This window comes from Anastrepha obliqua, chromosome 5 (assembly GCF_027943255.1).
Source record: "Anastrepha obliqua isolate idAnaObli1 chromosome 5, idAnaObli1_1.0, whole genome shotgun sequence".
In the NCBI taxonomy this organism is placed as follows: Eukaryota; Metazoa; Arthropoda; class Insecta; order Diptera; family Tephritidae; genus Anastrepha; species Anastrepha obliqua.
This window is the reverse complement of record NC_072896.1, coordinates 19,587,248-19,607,995: the sequence shown is the minus strand read 5'-3', so window position 1 is coordinate 19,607,995 and position 20,748 is coordinate 19,587,248. Positions and strand designations below refer to the sequence as shown.

Genomic DNA, 20,748 nt, shown 5'->3' with positions numbered 1-20,748 from the left:
GCGCTCAGCACTCAAAACAGTTGACACACATAAATGGAGTAGAGTAAGTGTGTATGTATGCATTTAGTATATGTATGTATTTAGTATTGAGATATTTTTTAGTTTGCTTATATATTATTATACAATACATGTATGTATGTATGTATGGATGTATGCATACAGAAATTAGTAAGCGGCACTTAAATACCTGCTTTTACATTATCAGTTTCGATCGGAAATTCACTAGAAAATGCTGCTGTCGCTCAGTACTCAATACAGACAAGTTTTGCTGGGAAAAAAAAATAATAATAAAAAAAAGAAATTAAAGACTTTGCTGAAAAAAAATACTTGCTAGCAGTTTTAAAGCATTGAGGTCAGTCGCTAGTTGTTAATGTTGTTGTTGCCTATATTGCTGATTTCTGAACGGAGATGCTTGTAAATGGCAGCAGTGGCATTAGAAGCTTGGCTTGGGAAAAAAAACGCTAGCACTTAGCACTTTTGAACAGTGCACAGTAAAGTATATTATAAAATATATATGTATATACATATATACATACACATACATATACACACATATGAATATATACATATGTATGTAAATAAATATAATATAAAAAAGTTTTAAATCAACAAAATACACAATTCATTAGAAATAATTTTTGTTGTATTTTTATTTTTTTTATATTTTTTTATATTTTTTTTTTATTTTTTTCTCTCTGTTTTTTGTTCTCTCGATTGCTGCGCAAACACTTGCTTTGCTGATTTCTATATAAACTTTACTTTTGTCATCTTCGCTTTTTTGCAATAACAAAGCGAAGCATTATTGAAAAGCAGACGAAAGATCGTTAAAATAAAATTTCACCGTTTACCAAAGCAATTTAGCGCGATTTATTTCAAAGGGTAAACAACAACAACAATATGCTAGAGTCAAATTTAACCCATATACATACTTACATACCTACACAGGTATGACTATATTCACACATACATTTACATGCCAATTTATTCAAGTGAGTCGCATTTTTTTTTCTCAATTCGATACGTTTTTGAATGCTGCCGTATGGTTTGCTCCATTTTTACACAAACCTTTCGAAAATTCTCATCAAGCTCGTTCTAATCTCTGACACATAGCACTGGGCGTTTAACCATATTTAATAAAGCGGCTCCTCTCTCAGAGTGTTTGAGAAAAAGTTATATATAGAATGTATGGACGTATATAAAGCGATGAGTTTTATGAGATTTGAGATAGTATCGATAACTTGCAGCGAATTGATATAAACGCCCAGCTCTGAAAATATGAAAATATTTGAGGCCCCTAGTGGTGCCACAAGTAATAACACTTCAGTACCTCAGTTACTATGGACCTTATCATTCACTTCTAGGGACGCGTGATCGCACATCAAAAAAACTACTCGCATATGAACAAGACTGCTCGCTTTTGTAGACTAGATCAATGGTGCATATTCTGTTTATTCTCCCTGCAATATGGCTTTAATGACTAATTGAAAGTATAGTAACCATCTTGCATTCAATTTTCACGAAGATGCGTGTGTTTATGTGTGCGTAGTCGCCCGAATTTATCCTTTTATTTTAGACTAGCTAGAGGCCACTTCATTTTCACAGGCGACGGAATGGAATAAATTTCTAAAATCGAGTGGTTTTTGCCTAATTCGGCTGCAAAAATTAGATGCCATAATTTACATTATAAGGCAATTCCAATACTTCTTTAATTTAAAAATTAATGGCAACGCCATTCAAGAAATACTTTTCAAATAAAAGGTTCTAAATCAAAATTTGTGTGACGCCCATATCCAACTATACTATTTATTAGTTATAATTTTTGCCTTAAGAGTAAAGTGGCAAAGCCAAAAAAAATGATTTTCTTTGAAGCCTTCTTTATTCATTTAACATATTTTGTTCGATATCTGTAGACATCTTAAGCTCTAATTAAATTTTGTTATTAATTTAAATATCTTCTTTAAAATTAGATGGTAACGTACATTAACACATTACTGCTAAATATTTTTTTACAATACATATATTTTCAATTCTGGATTTTTCATCGAATTTCTTAGTTTTTAATCGATTTCATAAATTAATATTTATGCAAAAAAAATTTGTGGCAGCTCCAACTATAACTATATTTTTATTTAAGCTTACATACCTTTCACTTGATACCCATATTTTCATAATCTGATGAAATGTGTACTAAGTTACTATTTATGGTATAAAAATTATATGGCAGCACTAGCTAAATATACTTTTTTATCAAAGCTTATTTAAAATCCATTTCACGTTTTACTCATATTTTTGTAATCTGATAATATAAAATGTGCCAACTTGATACTTATGATAGAAAAATTATGTGGCAACACCAACTAAAATATTTTTTTTAATAAAGCTTATTTTTTGATACCCATATTTTAGTAATCTAATAAATTATGTAATTAAAATCATGTGGCAACTCAAAAAAGAAAAATTATTTATTAAAGCTTTTTTTAACACTTTCGTCTTATACACAGATTTCACTAATCTAATGGAATGTGTCATAAGTTGTTATTTACACAATACAAATCATGTGGCAACACTAGCTAAAAATATTTTTTTATCAAAGCTTATTTAAATACCTTTCACCTGATTTCCATATTTTAGTAATCTCATGAAAAGTGTCATAAGTTGCTTTTTATACAATTAAAATCATGTGGCAACACCAGATAATAAATATTTAAAAGCGTGTTTCATCACTTTTTATCTGATACCCATATTTTAGTAATCTAATGAAAAATTTCCTAAATTGCTATTTATGATATAAAAATTATGTGGCAACACTAACTAAGAACATTTTTTTAATAAAGCTTCTTTAAATATCTTTCACCCTTTACGCATATTTTAGCAATTTAATTAAATGTGTCATATGTTACAACTTATACAATAAAAACCATGTGGCAACGCCAACTAAAATAATGTTTTTATAAATTATAAATTTAAGCTTATTTAAATACTTTTCATCGGATAGCCATATTTTTTAGTATTCTAATTAGATGTGTCATATGTTGCTATTTATGAAACGAAAATTATGTGGCAACACTAGTTAAAAAATTGTTGTGTTTAAAGCTTGCTTAAAAACCATTCACCTGATACCCTTATTTTAGTAATCTCATGAAAAGTGTTACAAGTTGCTTTTTGTTATATAAAAATTATGTGGCAACACTGGCTAAGAATATTTTTTATTAAATTTTGTTTAAGCACCTTTTACCTGATGCCCATATTTTAGTAATCTAATGAAATGTGCCGTATGTTTTTATTTATACAATAAAACCATGTGGCAACACCAGATAAAAAATATTTTTTTTTATTAGAGCTAGATGCCTATATCATAATATTCAAGAGAAATTTTTTATAGTTATGAACTAATTTTAGATATTCGAAAAAAAAATGCATATTTGCAAAAAAATGTATATGGGCATGTATGTCTGCCCACAATATCACAAACAGAGAATCCGATTTATTTTTTATGCATAGATGCGGTTCAATGTCCCGGATCGCACAGAGATCGCAAGCTGCATCATAAATTTTTTTTTTTTGTTTCTTTTTTTGTTTTTTTGCAATCAAAATAGATTTTGTTGTAAAATTCACATTTCAATCGATTCAACTGATATAAATTTTTTTTTTAGCCATTTGCTGCATAAAACAACATTCAATTTTTCTCTCTAATCTTCACACCTTTGGCTTTAATTACACTTTGAGGAAGTAAAAGTCAATATTGAAAATTTGCAAATATTTCACTTTGACGTAATGAATAAAGTAATTTTCGTGCTGTTAATGGGAAACAAGTTTTGGAAAGGAGCTTGGAGTGGTGGCTAAGCTATGGCTTGTATTTTTTAAGAGCTTAATGCTTTCGCCTATTAACACATTCAGAGGATCAATGTCATAATAAAAAATATCTATGAAAATCCATATATTGCCTGCTCTTATACCAGCCGATTGAAATAAGAGGCAATGAGCGGATTGGGATGCACACACATTTCCGTGGTTGTTAAGCAAAAGACGTCTGAGATTCAGTAAAAAGATATTTATTGGCAAAAATGTGTTATATAATTTATAATCCCTGTTTAGACAGTTATTTATAAATGAAAGTTTTTTCGATCAAGAATTTTTTCCAACCGAAATCAAGGGTTTGGCAGTGGAACTTACATAGCAGAGCTCTCACTCCACGGCTGCCTGTTTACTGAAGTGAATTTCGGCTGAATTAAGAGCCATAAGAGAGACAGCTTTTTGGTCAGTAGTGCTTCAGGCTTTACATGGTACATCGTAATATTTATATGCTAAGAATGACAGAATACAAGATTACGCCGTGCGAAGAAGAAAAATGAGCGTAAATTTACCGTAGCATAATTGTTGATAAAGTGTGTCAAAGAACTAAGAAAAAATGAAAAAATAGTCAGTATTTGTGGGCATTATTTATGCATAGAATGCTTTTAATCGGGATTTTAAAATAGGTAAACCTCAAAATATTTGATTTGGAGTCAATTACCTCCACGACTTGCGCAGAAATTAACCCGAAGTATGACTTGAAGATGTGAAGCCATTATAGCAAATGGTGGTGGCTGTAAATAAATTATATTGCGGATAATAAATACTATGAGCCTATACAATGTAGTTTAATATAATAGTTTCTAAAAGTACGTTCACATATGCAGTAATTAGCAATAAATCCACAAAATTAATCTGCCCGTTCACATATGGCAGATTATCTCCAAAATTGACAATCAGCTTTCAATACTGCTTTGAAAGGTTTTTCTTCATAGAAATTGCTTTGGTGGAATATTTTGGAGTTTTTGGCTTGCTTAATTATTATAAACGATATGAAGAAAAGACAAGGAGAAGGAATAGCTAATTTAATTGCACAATTGGCTGCTAATAATAAACTGGAGGAAATCCGTAAACTACGTTTACTGAGGTTCAAAAAATTATGGCAGCAATACGCATTCGAAATTCGATATTACATCTTATAATAAGTAATAAAGGGCGAAGCGTCAATGGACACACACTTTTTTCTATAATCTGACTGCATAGTTAATAACACCTAACAAAAATTTTATTAGAATTATTGCTACAAACCTCTTTTCATTGCCGGCATTCATTTTTTTTTTAGTTTTTACTTTGACGTTTCTCCTCACATTCGTAAAAATAATTATCGATAAGGCAGGGTTGTATGTAAAAAAGTATGGTAATAATCTGGGACTACGAGTATTTTATAATCTCACATTTCGGGAGAGAAATTTTGTATGGGTAGTCTCGCTTTTTAAGTACGAATTGGGAGTTAAGCACGAAAAAGTAGATAATCTACTTATATGTGAACGTGGCGGTCACACTTCTATTAGACAGACTGTATGACGTTAGTGTACTACAAATAAGGATGTCGTTTTAGCACTAATTACTGTTTGACGATAATTTGAATTTGAATTTCAATATTTGATCAAATCATAACGAAAATATCAAGGGAGAGCAAAAGAAAATCTAAGACAAGGTTTTCCGTATTCAGCATTGTCGGCTGCTCTTTACAAACGTAAAAGGGAAGGAAGGTAATATTTGAACAGTTGATGTAACGTGCGTTTGTACGCAGCAGAACAAGAGATCTTTCACTTGACATCACTTCGGAGCAATAAACGATATTGGTTGGATTTTTTCGCCCTTACTGCTAGTAGAAGAATAAAAAAACAAAAGTAAAATGATTTTAGATGAACAGCTGGATTTGTTGAATTTTTTACTACTTTATGAATTCTTAGTACAATAAAAAGGAGAGATATGTATATCAAGGCACGAAATTAAAGCGTAATCGTTTTTGCCTTGATTTTGAATCAGTTTTTTGGCTTTTTGCACTCCATTCTTAATCGTTTTGAAACAGAAAAGGAAATAAGTGGTTAAATGTGCTTAGTAATTCTCTGGAAAATGATAATCCCTCGGTTTATTTAATTTTTATCTAATTCCGAGTGTTATTAAACTCTATTACTGTTAGCGAAACGAATGTGTTGAAAAGATAGGACCCAGAAAAAATATTTTTGTACAATCCTACAAGAATTATTAAGCAATTTTTTTACCGAGCCATATGCACATGCACACAATAATTCTGCTTCAGATATAAACTAGCGCAAAAGAGGTGATATTGCTTTTTTTTTAATAAAAATAAAGAATTGGCGCGTACACTTCTATTAAGTGTTTGGCCGAGCTCCTCCTCCTATTTATGACGTGTATCTTGTTGTTGTTCCACAAATGGAGGAACTTACAGTTTTAAGTCGACTCCGAAGGGCAGATGATTTTTTTATGAGGAGATTTTTCATTGCAGAAATACAATCGGAGGTTGGTCATTGTCTGCCGAGAGGCGAGCCAATGGTAATCACGCACGAAACCTTTCGGCTATGGCAGCCGTCGCTTCAATTGCTTCTGGTTCATTCATACAATCTATATATTTGGAATGGTGCAACAAAAAAATAATGCAAATGCATTAAATACCACCAGTGGCGGTCAAATTGATGCGGATTACAATAAAATTATTTTAACATACTAGAAAAACGTTATTAACATAACGAAGAAATGGCTGGCAGGAAAAAATTTTATTCAAACGTAGAGGTGATTGCAGAAACGAATGGCTATTTTTCAGACTTGGACAAATGCTATTATTCCGAAGAGACGAAGTGCATAAGCCTGAAAGGAGACTATGTCGAAAATTAAAAAAGGCTTAAGTAGTTTTTTTATTTTTGCACGGACTTTTCAAACTACCCTCGTATCACTATAACGCAATCCGTTGATAGAGAGCGCATTTCCAGCAGTTTTTTGACCATCTTCAATGCTTTTGCTCGATAGCAGTAAAATTTCAATTTAACGATCGAACCGAAAGTGTACTAGTGTTTGTTCGATTGACTTTTTATACCGAGTTCTACTGGATAATTACAACGACCGAAGATAACCAAAATTCTGCGAAATCTATTTTCCACAGATACCCAATTTTCTTAGCGAAATTGAATTTTATAAGATCCTCGAACAAAATCGAATGCATTTTAGTTTGCATTTGCGTTTGCGAATGCATTTGCTTTAAATTTTCTGCTTTCATGTTTGTGCTAATGCTTAATGCTCATGCGGTACGAGCTGGTGGTAACAGTGAAAGAGGAAGGTCTCCTCTGCGTTGGAAGGATTAGGTGGACTTGGCTTCACTTGGTGTGTTGAACTGGCTCCGGTTAGCACGAGAAAGAAACGACTGGCGCGCTTTGTTAACAAGATCTCGAAAGCGGTTATCGCGCCAATTAAGAAAAAGAAGACATTTTCTGCTTAACTTCTGTTGAAAGAGTCGACTGTCGACGGTTCTAAGCATTGTACAAAAATACTATTTTTTGGCAGGCACCCTTGGTGTGAGTTTGACAGGCAGTCAATTGTGTGATCTTGTGAGGCGTGCTGGGTCTTTTTGCTTGAGTGTGTTGGCGAGGATGCTATGCCATATTAGGATTTTTATGGTAATATTAAAAATAAATGCAAAATAATATCTTTAGCTGGAAAATTTACAATAATAATTTTTTTTTATTTTTCCTTCTTCACTCCACTCGGGAGCATAGCGCCTCGAAAAGACTCAGTCTAGCTTTGGTTTCATTAATCTATGTATTTGCTGACAGGGTAGGTGATTAGCATGCCGCTATAATAATACTTTTTTAAAGTATGGTTGACAAGCATTATTGTTCCGATACATAAAAATGGCGATAAAGCAAACTGTCGAAATTACAGAGGCATATCGCTACTGAACTCAGGGTACAAGGTCTTCCCAATTATCGTATATGTATTATATTTAAGGCTGAGCCAATATGCTGAAGAAATACTAGATGATTACCAAGCAGGCTTTAGAGCCAACTGGTCGACGATCGACCAGGGCTTCATAGTCATACAAACCTTTGAAGAACTTTATGAATACGACATTGATTTTCACTGTCTATCTATCGATTTTCAGCAGGCATTTGAGAGCATACATAGACCGAAGTAAACTAGCAGTCTATAGGCATACCAACAAAGCTTATTGAACTTATTATTCTGTACCGAACAGTTCTCTATTGCCTCAGGAGTTGAACAAGGAGATGCTGCCAACGCTGATATTTAACCTGGTGCTATCATACATGCAATACCAAACGAAATAAACCCGAAAGGAAGTATCTATAAATGTGTGCCTATGCAGATCATACACAAATAATGGCAAAAACTAGAAATAAGCTGCAGGCTGCTTTCAAAAAGCTGGAGGAAAGAATACATCTAGCTGGACTGACAAGCAATGCAGAAAAAACTAAATATATGGTCCGATCAATTGTATCCAATGATCTTGCGTGTGAGGCATGCACATTCCAATGTGTAAATGAGTTCATCTACTTGGACATTACATTATCAGCCAACCAAGACATGTCGATAGCAATCAATGACAGAATACGGGTAGCCAACAAAACATATAATGCCAATCTAAAATTGCTCACATCTAAAATACTATCGCGTGAACAAAAATTAAGAAAAAATATAGCACTGCTACGACTTATGCTTACATAGAACTGAGAAGTATGGATGCTGAAAGCTAACGAAACAAAACAGCTAATGTGCTTTGAAAGAAGAATGCACCGAAAGAACTATGGTCCACTTAGACTGGCTGATGGCACTTATCGCTGGGACATGTGGCAAGAATGCCAAGGGAGCGATAAACGAGAAAGGCACTAGTCGTTCTCAGAGTTGGAGAAAGAAAAATGGGACGCCCGAGGAAAAGGTGGCTAGAAGATGTGGAAGCTGATCTTAGGAAAATGCGCGTGCAATGTTGGAGGAAAGTGGCTGTAAATCGATTCCAATGGCAAGAAGCAATAGTTGACCAACGACTGTGACGCTAAGAAGAATAAGAAGAAGAAGAATACTTTGTGACGCTAAGAAGAAGAAGAATACTTTTTTACAGAGAAATACTTCAAACTTTTTGATACAATTTTCTATGAAATTTACTCATTTTTTATGCAACCATGTTATACAAACAAGCGTTGTGGAATCAGATAATCTCAACTGTGGGCATTTTTTGACAACCAGCTGGGCGTATTTTTATTTATGGATCTGTACAATGGTTCTAAATTACCGAAACGACCTGGATTTAGCTCCAGCTAAGCACTGTCACTTCAGCAGCATACCCCGTCAATGTATGGGGAGTATTCATGCTGCTACAACAACAACAACGAATATTCCGATACGAATACTGATCAAAAAGCAACCTAGAACTTGAAAGACCCTGTATGCATATACATTTCTAAAAACAAATCTGAATAAAAGAATCATTGATTATAAAAAATTAATTGTACTTACTTGCAAAGTTGAATTTATTATCCAAAAAACCGCACCGCTTTTAAAGTGTGAATTTTTTTCCGTTTATATTTCTTTTGTTTTTGTGAAATGCAAACCAGTTTTTTGCAAACTCAGCGAAACAGCAGCGAAAAATATCCTTCTACTTGGTTAATTAAAATCACTTGTTCTTATTCTTATTCAGTTGTATCTACATACATATATACATATGTACGAGACACATACATACGTGTGCGTGTCTGTGGTTGTTCTCACTTCACTTAGCTCTATAAAGAGATATTAAAACAATGGGCAGGATTTCCAGGCAACACAATTACGCGTGACACAGGAGAACAGGTTGCGCAAACAAAGCAAAAAATAAAAAAAAAAAAAACGAAAAAAGTGCACAAAATTACAAAAACAAAACAATGCAGAAAGAGGACGACTGCGAGAAAGGAATGTGGCAAGGTGATTTCCGGTTTTTGTTTTGCAGCAAAAGTGCAAGGCGAGCCAACAGTCAAGCAGCAATAACGAAGATAACAACTAGGCAATACACAACAATACGAATAGTAACAACAACCACAACAAATGTAGCAACAAAAACAACAAACCAATATATGTACATAGGGTCATACATATATGCAAATGTATATGTGTGCATGCCTGCATACGCTTGCAGCCATTGAGGAACGTGCACAATTATGGCATAAATCCCGTTGTGCCACAACGACGAAGAGCGACTACTACTCAAGCAGCAATACCCGCAACTTAATCAGCAAACAATGCAGAGCAATCCAGTTGCAACTCTTTCACTGTCGCTGCTATAGCTGTTGTTGTGTTGTGCAGTTTGTGTTTAATGCAGCTTTTTCACCACCATTGCGAATGTGAAACAAGTAGATAGGCAGGCAGGCAGGCAGGCCTATTGCCCACCAGCATACGAGTACAGGTTGCTGGAGCGAAATTCCTAGCGCAAGCGCACAAAGTGGTAGTTGGCAGTTGGCGGTTGGCGACTAGCAGCTAGCAATTGCACCTGCGCCTGCCTGTATGCGCATGCGTAGGAATGCAATGTGGTGGAAAAAAACTAATAAAAACAAAAACAGCAACAGCAGAAAAGCTTAAATATAGCGATAGCGTCCGTGTGTTGGCTAGCAAATATGCTACAAAAATTATTTCTTATTTATTTCGCAACATTTGCATTGCGATAAGCGAGGTTGAGGTCGAAGTTCGCTTTGCTGACTGAGGGTGTGACAAGCGCATCGGCTGAGAGCCGAGATCAGCGTGCAGGGAGAGCATACGAGAAAGTGCATATTTATTTACTTTAGTTACACGATTACCGCTAGCATCACTGTTAATGGTGTTATTGATTTAACGGGCGATCTGTACGCCTCATCCGCCTCTTGCTGATCTCTCTCTCTCTATCGCTCCAGCCTATCTTAAGCTTCGCAGCTAGCGCTAGTCAAACTTTGCAATACACTTTTTTTAATTCTCTAACATCGCCACACGTTTGCTTCGTGGCTTTGCCTACTCTACACAATTTGCTGTATTTCTGCTGACTGCCTTTGCTGCTACTGCTGTTGCTGTTGCTGCTGCTGTTGCTGCTGCTATATCTTCCTCAGCTGCTACTCATGACTGGCTGCAAGCTGCGCTCAGTCAGCGCTTGAATAGCTTGGGTTTTTGTTATTATTTTTGTTATTGTAGCAGCTTACTAAATGTGTCTGTATGTTTGCTTGGCTTGCTTTTTACTTCGCGTTGCTCGTGTTGCGGCTTTTATTATGTTTTATTTTTTTTCTTGTAGTTCTTTTGTGTTTGCTTTTGTTGCTGTGTCTGCTGCGGCTGCTGCTGCTGCTACCACCACTTCTTGTACTACTTATTTCCTTGTTTCTTCTATGCGCTACGGTCTCTTCTTCGTCGGCGCTTTACATCAAGATTTTCACGACAGCTTTGCTGTTGCTTTTCGTGCTGCTACTACCACTGGCGCCGCCGCAGCTGCAGCTGCTAACACGACCACTACATTGCCATCATAGTTGACTTTTTAGTTTTATTTCTTTTTCTACTAAATATCACTATTGCTTAGTTCTGTTTTTTCTAAGGTGAATGCACTGAAATCATTTGCACGTCGCGTTTGGCGTTTATGTTCCCCAACTTCCACATTTGCAGTGGCGAATTACACAGACATTTTTTGGGTCACTTTGAAGATAATACAAGTTTTGAATTTTATTATTTTTTCATATTACATAGATTTCACAGCTCGTACGCCCCAATCTGCGCGTCCAAAGCGAACTGGGAGATTTCGTCCGCTATGCGCGCTGGAACAGGAACAGGTTACATAAATTGGGTCAACAACATGTACGAGCAGTCAGTCACCATGTTGGACCCAGCTAGCTGGTTAGTCAATCAGTCCACAGCACTTGCCCGCTCACTGCTACACCAGCTTTGCGCGTAAGCGGGGATACAAAAAAAACCAAAAAAACCATTTCTATGTATTTGTTTCACCAAATTCAAAAGTTTGTTATGCAAATTTTATACATTTTTTTTTATTGTTAGCTGGTATGAACAATTTTTTCTTTCTTTTCTTTCATGTGAACGAAAGTTTAACACATATTTTAGACACATCTCTACATGCATACACCCTTTATATATACATATATATATACATACATATTTCTACATATTTACAATTTGCATTTTTTTCTTCATTCACTTTAAAAGCCAAAAAGGAAATACTAAGCAAATACAATAAAGCTCTGGAGAACGTCGTGTATCAGCGAAAAAATATTGCACAACAACAATAACGGTGTTAGCTTTGTAGTATCATTAAGCCGCAACGCATACAAGTTTATCTCCTCAACTTCTTCACAATTTTCTCTCCCTTTTTGTGTAAATTTTAATGTAAAACGCATATACATATGTACACGCATACATACATACATACATACATACATACATTCGTACACAGGCATCACCGCCTTTAGTATAACATTTTTTTCTGCCACACTAACCGTTTTTTCTTTTTTTTTTCTCGTACCACACATTCACGGTTTTTCACATTCTCTCCACACTACACTGCACTTTTAGCCAATTTCTAGCCATTTGCCACAGTTTGTTTGTTTGTATATACTTTTTATACTATCTTTTTGCTTCTTCTGTTACCTTTCCACTTTGTTGTTAATGAGCCTCGAACTATTCCGTTTCGCACAACCTCAACCGACGACAGGTAAACGCAGACTGACTTTGGCACTGAACCGATTCTCAGTTGCTAATGCTCGTCAAATTGGTCCGATGCGGCACCTTCTCCGTTATCACCGCCACCGCCGCATTGCCGTTGTGTGGAGTGGTGTGGTGCTCGTGGCTTTGAATACCCGGCTTCATGATCGTCGTGTAGTATGCGTGTGTGTATGTGTGTGTAGTGTGTTAATACTGTTGTTGTTGTAGCCGTGTGCTCATAATCAACAGTTTGGTGTTACTAAGTTGTTGTTGTTGCTATTGTTGGTACACCAAAACGGGTAAGAAGAGAAACCGGCAAATGCCACAGTGGTATTCCCAGCGACTGGGCGGTAGAGATGAATGAATGCTTGCAGAAATAGTGAATTAGCGGTTAGTTAGAAATAATCGGTTCTGGTAGTAAACGTTATATGTAGGTCTAGGGAGATATTAGTGCGAGGTATGCTTTTTGACTTTTTGGCGGCCGCCGTAGCCGAATGAGTTGGTGCGTGACTACCATTCGGAATTCACAGAGAAAACGTCGGTTCGCATCTCAATGAAACACCAAAATTAAGAAAAAAAAAAAAATTTTTAATAGCGGTCGCCCCTCGGCAGGCAATGGCAAACCTCCGAGTGTATTTCTGCCATGAAAACGCTCCTCATAAAAATATCTGCCGTTCGGAGTTCCATTTGTGGAGCAACATCAAGACGCACACCACAAATAGGAGGAGGAGCTCGGCCAAACACCCAAAAAGGGTGTACGCGCCAAATATATATATATATATATATATGCTTTTTGACCTTATCAAGACTACAACGCACTGTGGCTATCTATTGCGTCGGAGCTTTTCCGACTACTTCATCCAAGGAGAATCCTTAAAGTCCATCTGCAGGCTAAAGCACAATGGGAATTGGTACGGCCCCTGTCCGGCATTGGACAACAGAGTAGGCATGGACTTCTATCCAACGATCCTCGACTTGCCCCTTGCCTCCATGCCATCCAGAGTTGTGCTTGACAAGAGATACAGTGTGGTGCTCCCAGAGGCTCAACTGTGGTCAAACTTAGAAAGTGAGCCCGGCAAACTGTGTTTTCGCATTTTCACGGACGGCCCCAGGACCGAGTACGACTCCGGCTCTAGAGTCTACGTGGAATACAGCGGGACAAGACTGCTGCGTATGCCGTTCAAGAAACGATGAACCTGTTACCTGTCATGCCCGACCAACTGTCGCAGTTCCTCCTGTCACTAATCAGAGGGGACTATAGGAGGCTGGTTGGACTGATGACGGGCCACTTTGTATAAGCAAAGTACATGGAAAAGGTGGGGGCATCTCAGACAGTGCACTATGGCCAGCATGTGGGGAGCAGGATGAGACGGAGGGCCACTTTCTGGGCGTCTGCCCCGCCTTCGCTCGAATCAGGTCTTTGGCACTGATGTGTTAAGAAGCGACCACCTCGGCTCCTTGGCACCACAAGATCTACACAGATTTCTTCGGAGGTCGAGTAGATGTAAGGAAAATTAACAAGGGAATTCGAGTGCAGTACAATGGACTTAATTGCGTCTGAGCGCTGTACGTCTGTTACGACAAAAACAAAGAAAATGGTTTTTGACCTGAATGAAGTGCTGAATACCGAGGTCTTCAGCATTACACGTAGTGACAAACAGAAAAAGAAGTTATCGTCCTTCCGTGGTTCGAACCAGTGCAGCCATAAAAGCCGTTCGAGAAAGAATTCACAGAAATCCCCTTAGAAAGCAGAAAACAATGTCCAGGGAAACGAATGTATCGACCAGATCCATGTCAAGACTGATTAGAAATGATCTACACATGAAAGCCTTCCGTTGCTCAACGGACAACGCGCTGGCTTTGAACTTTATCCTGGATCTTAAGTCTATTTCTGCTAAACTCTACATCGGTTAGATGCAATCAGTGCAACGGATGGTGCCACCGTCAGATCGGCTCAAGCATTAAGTCACATAGGGATTGGTCAACACGGTTTGTGGCCACATGTTGCTCCCGCCATCTGGTTCCCTTAGCGCCATGACTTCTAACTACCGTAATGCGCTGGTGCAACCATCTAGCACCAAAACCTCTACGGCTTCTGTCTCGCAGGCGAGTCAGGAGGCATCTCTTCGACTACACCGACGAAATTCAGACAGACATATGTTTTTTTTTGTCAGGACAGACTAGCAAGTACAGCACTCAGACACAATTAAGTCCATTGTACTGCACTCGGGTTCCCTTTTTAGTTTTCTTTAAATCTACTCGATCTCCGAAGAAATCTGGCACATCAGTGCCAAAGACCTTAAGCCTGATTCGAGCGAAGGTTGGGCAGACGCACAGAAAGTGGTCCGCCGTCTCATCCTCCTCTCCACATGCTGGGCAGAGTGCACTGTCTGAGATGCCCACCTTCTTTTCCATGTGCTTTGCCCAAAGAAAGTGCGCCGTCATCAGTCCAACCAGCCGCCTACAGTCCGCCTCTGCTTAGTGACAGGAGGAACTGCGACAGTCGATCGGACATGAAAGGTAACATCAGTTTTGTTCATCTGCAGCCTCTCCCAGCCTGCCAAGCTCGCTTGTGGGTTAGAGTAACCCGTTGGCTAACCGTGGCTTTGATGACTGCAGAAGGGAATGGCTTAATGGGAGCTCCGGGCCAAGGAAATTGGGCTCAGAACCAATCCTGGCTTAGGAGTCAGAGATCTCATTATATATAGAGAAAAACTAAATGACATTCATCAGGTCACTCTCACCACCTTCGTAAACTTCCGGCCTCCAGAATTGGCGTTATCGGAGCCACCACCTGTCTTGTGAGACCCGTGTAAATTCGGCTCAATTACTGTCTGGATACTGTATCAGAATAAATTCCTAACTATCCAGAATCGAACTCCATATACCCAACGTATGTCCAAGGCACATCAAGGAATACCGCACAACACTAACCACCTTTTCACATGTCCCATCAAACCCACTCATCTAACACCCCTCGACCTCTGGGCTCAACCTGGCAAAACAGCACCTTTCCTGGACCAACAATTAGATGAACTAGACGAAGACGACCGGTAATTACACTGCACTGACCGGGTTTAGTAAACTGCTACAACAACAACAACCAGTGAGACTCCCTCTGGTAGTTCGGGGAACTTCGAGAGGTAGAAGTTGAAAAACCAGGGCGAAAGGACACCACCTTGCTGAACGCCATACTTTAACCTCCTCTGGTTTGAGTTTTGATCTCGACAGATAAGCGAGGACTACTCAAATAGTTCGTGGGATACCTCTTCAGTCTTGGCGGGAGGGCTAACCGTAGAATATTATCTAGTAGCGTGGAGTGGCTATGTCCAAAGACTTCTTCAGGTCCAGCGCTACTTGGAGCTTACTCACACCAGTGATGAAGTTGCAGGTCTACAGGTACTCCTCCCATTTGGCCCGCTAATGTTGGGTAACGAGTAGACTAAAAATGTAAAATAGTATAGTTTTGACTTTAATACTTACTTTAGTGAAGTCAGAACAAACGTCTCTTCAGCCAGATCCTTTGTGTGCATCTTTATGGCGTTCTACGTTTTGAACCAGTGTAGTTTTTTGTTCACAGTCTTTTTTTAATGATTTTAATACAATCAAATCTGCGCCTCTACCAAGATTTATATTATGTATTATTTCTTATTTAAAATATTCTTATATAATTAAGAAACACACGCGAAACAGGCATCTCTAAAAAATCATTAAAAAAATAATATAAATTGGCGCGCACACTTCTGTTAGGTTTTTGATCGAGCTCCTGGAATGGCCGACAATTTTGTGCCGTCTACGAACGGCAAATGGTATTTATGAGGAGCTTAGGCGCTTTTTCATGGCAGAAATGCACTCGGATGTTTGGCATTGCCTGTCGAGGGGCGACCGATATTGAAAAAAACTGTTTCTATTATTTGATGTTGATGCACGGAGATTCGTACCTAGGCACTACCGAATGGTAGTCACCTACCAACCCATTCGGCTACTTATATTTGTTTTCTTAAACAAAGAGTCCGTGTAAAGCCTGAAAAATGGAACGAATAGTATAACTACTTGAATTCTTAGACTTGAAAAGATTGAAACCAAGGAACAATGCTAATATCAACGCATCCAAGGTACCGTATAAATCCAAGGCACTCCGGTGACGTGAACCAAACATCTTAACCCAGCTTCGATGTGAAAAATTCTTAGGCCTCAGTTATATGGCATAAACGGTAATCAATTGATCCGAAAAATATGTATTTCTCTCTACATAATAGTAAAATATTTCATAAAAAGTTTTTGTACTGACCAATATACAGTTCCTCTCCTAAAAGCTAATATCCTACATATATGTTCGTTGGCTGCCGCAATCAGGCAATTCATTTTACAAACTAGTCCTTTACAGCTCTCCGTACCACTCCTACTCTAGCGCTTAACGCTATGCTGAATGTGGCGCCCGTGGACATTGTAGGAAAAACTACCGCTGCCCGCGCCGCAATCAGATTAAGGTGTCATAGGCTAGACTTAAGTTACGGACACTCTAGCATTCTTAAAAACTTTGAGTTCATTCCTATGGTGCTGGACCACTGTACACCCACGCTAGGTCCGAGCGAATCTTTTTCTACTCACATTCCCTCAAGGGATAAGTGGGCGGGGTGCAACATTCGGCGGCAAGGCATGGCAAACATATTCACGGATGGCTCGAAGTTAGACGGAAGGGTTGGTGGGGGAGTATTCTGTAAGGAGCCTCCCATCAATCTTAAATTTAGGCTCCCGGACCACTGTAGTGTTTTCCCAGCGGAGGTATCCGCAATTAAGGAAGCGGTGGACTGGTTGCTCAATTCGGTAATTACCGTTAAATAAATATCTTCTCCGATAGCCAATCGGCAATTAGGGCCTTGGGCTCGCTGTTAGTGCGCTCGAGATTGGTCGGGGAATGTCTGGCTTCTCTCTCGATTGCATCCGAATACTTCATTTGGCTCGTACTTCATACTAGGTTCATTTGGGTTCCCTGGCACAGCGGCATAGAGGGAAACTGCTGGGCTGATGAGCTGGCTAGACAGGGAACTTTGGAGACGGTTTCGTCGCGAAATGAGAGAATTGGGGTTCCCCTGAGAACCTGTGGTCTGCTCCTGGAAAGATGGGCCTCGAGTCAACTCAGCGAGCGCTGGGCTAGTGCGCAAACGTGCAAGGTTGCGAGATCCTTCTGGCCACGAGTAGATCGGGGACGCTCAAGGGAACTGCTAAGGCTAACAAAGCCCCAGCTCTCAAATTTGGTGGGCATCCTTACCGGACATTGTCCGTTAGGTGTTCACGCCGTAAGACTTGGGATTGCCTCAAGTTCGTTCTGCAGAAACTGTCTGGAGGACGAGGTGGAATCATCTCAACACTTTCTTCTCAGCTGCCCTGCTCTCGTCTGACAAAAACATAGAAATCTGGGCTCTCACTCTTTCGCTACGCCTGCGGATATAGCCGGTGTAGACATCATAAATTTGGTGAAGTTCATTAGTAGCTTGTTACGGCTAACTACGAACGCAAATCAGCCCCCGTCGGCGCCGTCGTAAAAATGTATGGTCATCATCGTTTCTAATCTCAAGGCTCCTTATTCCTTCCCATCTCCTTCCTCCTCTCCCATGTATGGCACCACAACGGACGAATTTCCTAACATTTGTCCAAGTGAGCCCTTTAGCTAGGGCAGCCGTTTAACCTAACCTTTACAGCCTGGCTTAAAATTAATAAATCTGGTTCCCAACTGATACCAGGTATGTTTATAAACTAAATCTGAAAATACCTAGGAAAATTTACGCAGTTAAAATTCAATCATCTTTTCTTCGTCAACATAAAATATACCTTCTAATCGTTTTGATTCTCCTGCTACATAGCTTAGTCAAATTTCTGTTGAGTTCAACTGAAACTCATTCAATTACACTTTATATTTATTCATTCTTCATCAACATGTGTCCTCTTTCTCATTTCTAAGGCTTTTGCGATACATTTTAAATTGGTGACTTCGCACTTTGTTTTGCATTAAAACCTTGAATTAATTAATTACATATATTTATATAATAAAAATTATAACAGGAATTTCCACAAAATACTAAGATGCCACGTAGCATTTTGTTTTCCTTTCATTTTACAATTGAATGCAAAGATGCAAATTAAAAAAATCGTAAGTTTATAAGTAAACTTTAAGAAGAAAATGACTGGCTGTTTCTGTTATGAATTTTCGACTTCAGCAGAACTTCCAGCGATTGCCGCACTCGTTGCACATGACGAATGTCGTCATGGGTTCATCGGAGGATCGGGTTTGTAACTGATTGTACGTACAGTTGCGCTTCTTACATTTACCACACTTAAGCAGATCGGTCTTTGTACCCTGTACCGTTGCCAGTTGCGCATCATTAATAGCTTCCTTCACGAATTTCTCGCGCAACTTCTTCATTTCATCGCTCGCCATTTCTTCGGGTGTCATGCGCGCCAATTGTTGCGCCGTAACAGCGCCACACATGAAATTGCTGCGTAAAGTTGGATTCTTCGCATCCTTTAAGTTGGCTACGCGTGAGCGCACACGATTTTTATACTTCATATCGGTATTCTTGAATTCCATATATATTGCGTCCTCCAACTCAGTGGCCATGTCCTCGGGTTCCGGACAACCCTCCATGATATCGCCTACTTTAAGCGCATTACATAGCATTTCACGACATTTGAGACGCACCGCATCAGTTAGACCACCAGTGCTAGGGAATGACGATTGCGCTGGTCGGCGTTCATCTTTCGCCGAAGAGGACGATGCACTCGAGCTGGATTTCTTTTCCTCGTCACGTTTTTTATCTTTTGACGAGCTCGATGATGACGAACTCTTCTCTTTGTCCTTGCTTGATGACGATGAGCTCGATTTGCTGGCGGATGATTTAGAAGTGCTATTACTACCGCTTGTATCTTTCGAAGAGCTACCAGTTGAACCACTCGGCGCAGCAAGAAATCGTTTCCAATTTTTGATAAGCGTTTTAGCTAATGCTATTACTTCCTCATCTTTGCTACTCTTGCGCAGTTCATTAACAGTCATACCAATGCGTGTTTTAGTTAATATTTCCAAATTGATGTTGAGAGTTTGCAATGATTTCAGTAGATCCAGTGCTTGATCTTGTCCCTGTAAAGAAATACGACAACTATGTTAATTTTTGTTACTTTAGTACAGGAAATTTTGTACAAATAAACATATCTCAATGAGGCCGCGCGCGCATTTCACTATCAGCCTCTTCTTACCAACAAAATGTTTGTAACCGAGTACACTCCCGGGCGACGGTTGCCGCATAGCGCCAACGCCATTGACATGCATCTTATTATTTACTTACCGTACCATCATTGGATGTAATTTTTTGCATTTTCCTTTGTATTTTGAAAACCTCTTCCTCGACACTCATCTTTGCTAATGTACTTTTATATTTTACGCTAAAATATTGATTCTGAAAAAGTTTTTCCACAACTTTGTCGGTATATCATTCACTAACCAAGCTGTATTTTTTCGTTCAAAAAATCCTCATGCATGAGTATTGGCTGCGGTTGCGGTGAATGGGGAATTTATCTTTGACGTTGCCACACCATTGATTTAATAATTATGACTAAAATTTTAATGATAAGCTCTTTTGTGAGTAATACACGTGGGCTGACTTTTGGAAAGATGATTCATGTAAATTTATTTATCCAATTAGTATACTGTAAACTCATATTTCAAAAATATTTTCAAAATTGAGCCGTTGACAGCAGATCTACGCAGACGTCTTGAAAAAAGGCAATTTGCCATGGACGAAAAATAAAAAATATTGCGTCGTTCGCCCTCCCTATCGGAAAAAAGTTGAAGCGCACCTATTAAAAAACGCTATATTTCCTTGGTGCCTACTGTTTGTAGATCTCCTTATATACAAATTTTTCCTTTCGTAGTCACGATTGAATAGACTCGTAATATTATTTAATTGCTAAGCAATTTTTTAAACTTTATTTTAACCTTTTGTGCAACATGTCAGATTTTTTGCAACTTTTGACAGCAACCCATCAATTTTAATCACTCTTAAAATTTTGGTCACACCATTATAACTGTGAAAGTCCCAACCTCCTAGTGTCCCTATAGAACCCCCAGGAGAAGTTTAAAAATTAGGTTTTTTCCGACCGCATTTGCAGTTTGTACTGAAATACAGTTGAAGAGAAGAGTATACAGCAGTCGTCAACCCAGCAGGCATTTAACTT

General features: G+C 38.3%; 2 protein-coding genes across 2 annotated transcripts in view; both read right to left on the bottom strand.

The window, feature by feature from the left end:
• The window catches only part of LOC129249090 (myosin-VIIa), a 104,858-nt gene extending 92,334 nt beyond the window's left edge, over positions 1–12,524 (bottom strand). Inside the window, exons 1-2 of the mRNA XM_054888716.1 lie at positions 12,260–12,524; positions 9,340–9,602 (exon numbers count right to left, since the gene is read on the bottom strand). The gene's annotated coding sequence lies outside the window, so the exon portion shown is untranslated. The remainder of the gene's footprint in view (positions 1–9,339; positions 9,603–12,259) is intronic.
• A 5,869-nt stretch (positions 12,525–18,393) lies between these two features.
• LOC129249089 (transcription elongation factor S-II-like) lies at positions 18,394–20,061 on the bottom strand. Its single transcript, XM_054888715.1, has 2 exons — positions 19,860–20,061; positions 18,394–19,654 (listed from the first exon to the last, which is right to left on the bottom strand). Exons 1-2 carry the CDS (start codon positions 19,926–19,928, stop codon positions 18,734–18,736), a joined length of 990 nt encoding a protein of 329 aa, XP_054744690.1. The 5' UTR covers positions 19,929–20,061; the 3' UTR covers positions 18,394–18,733.
• Positions 20,062–20,748: the final 687 nt, after the last annotated feature.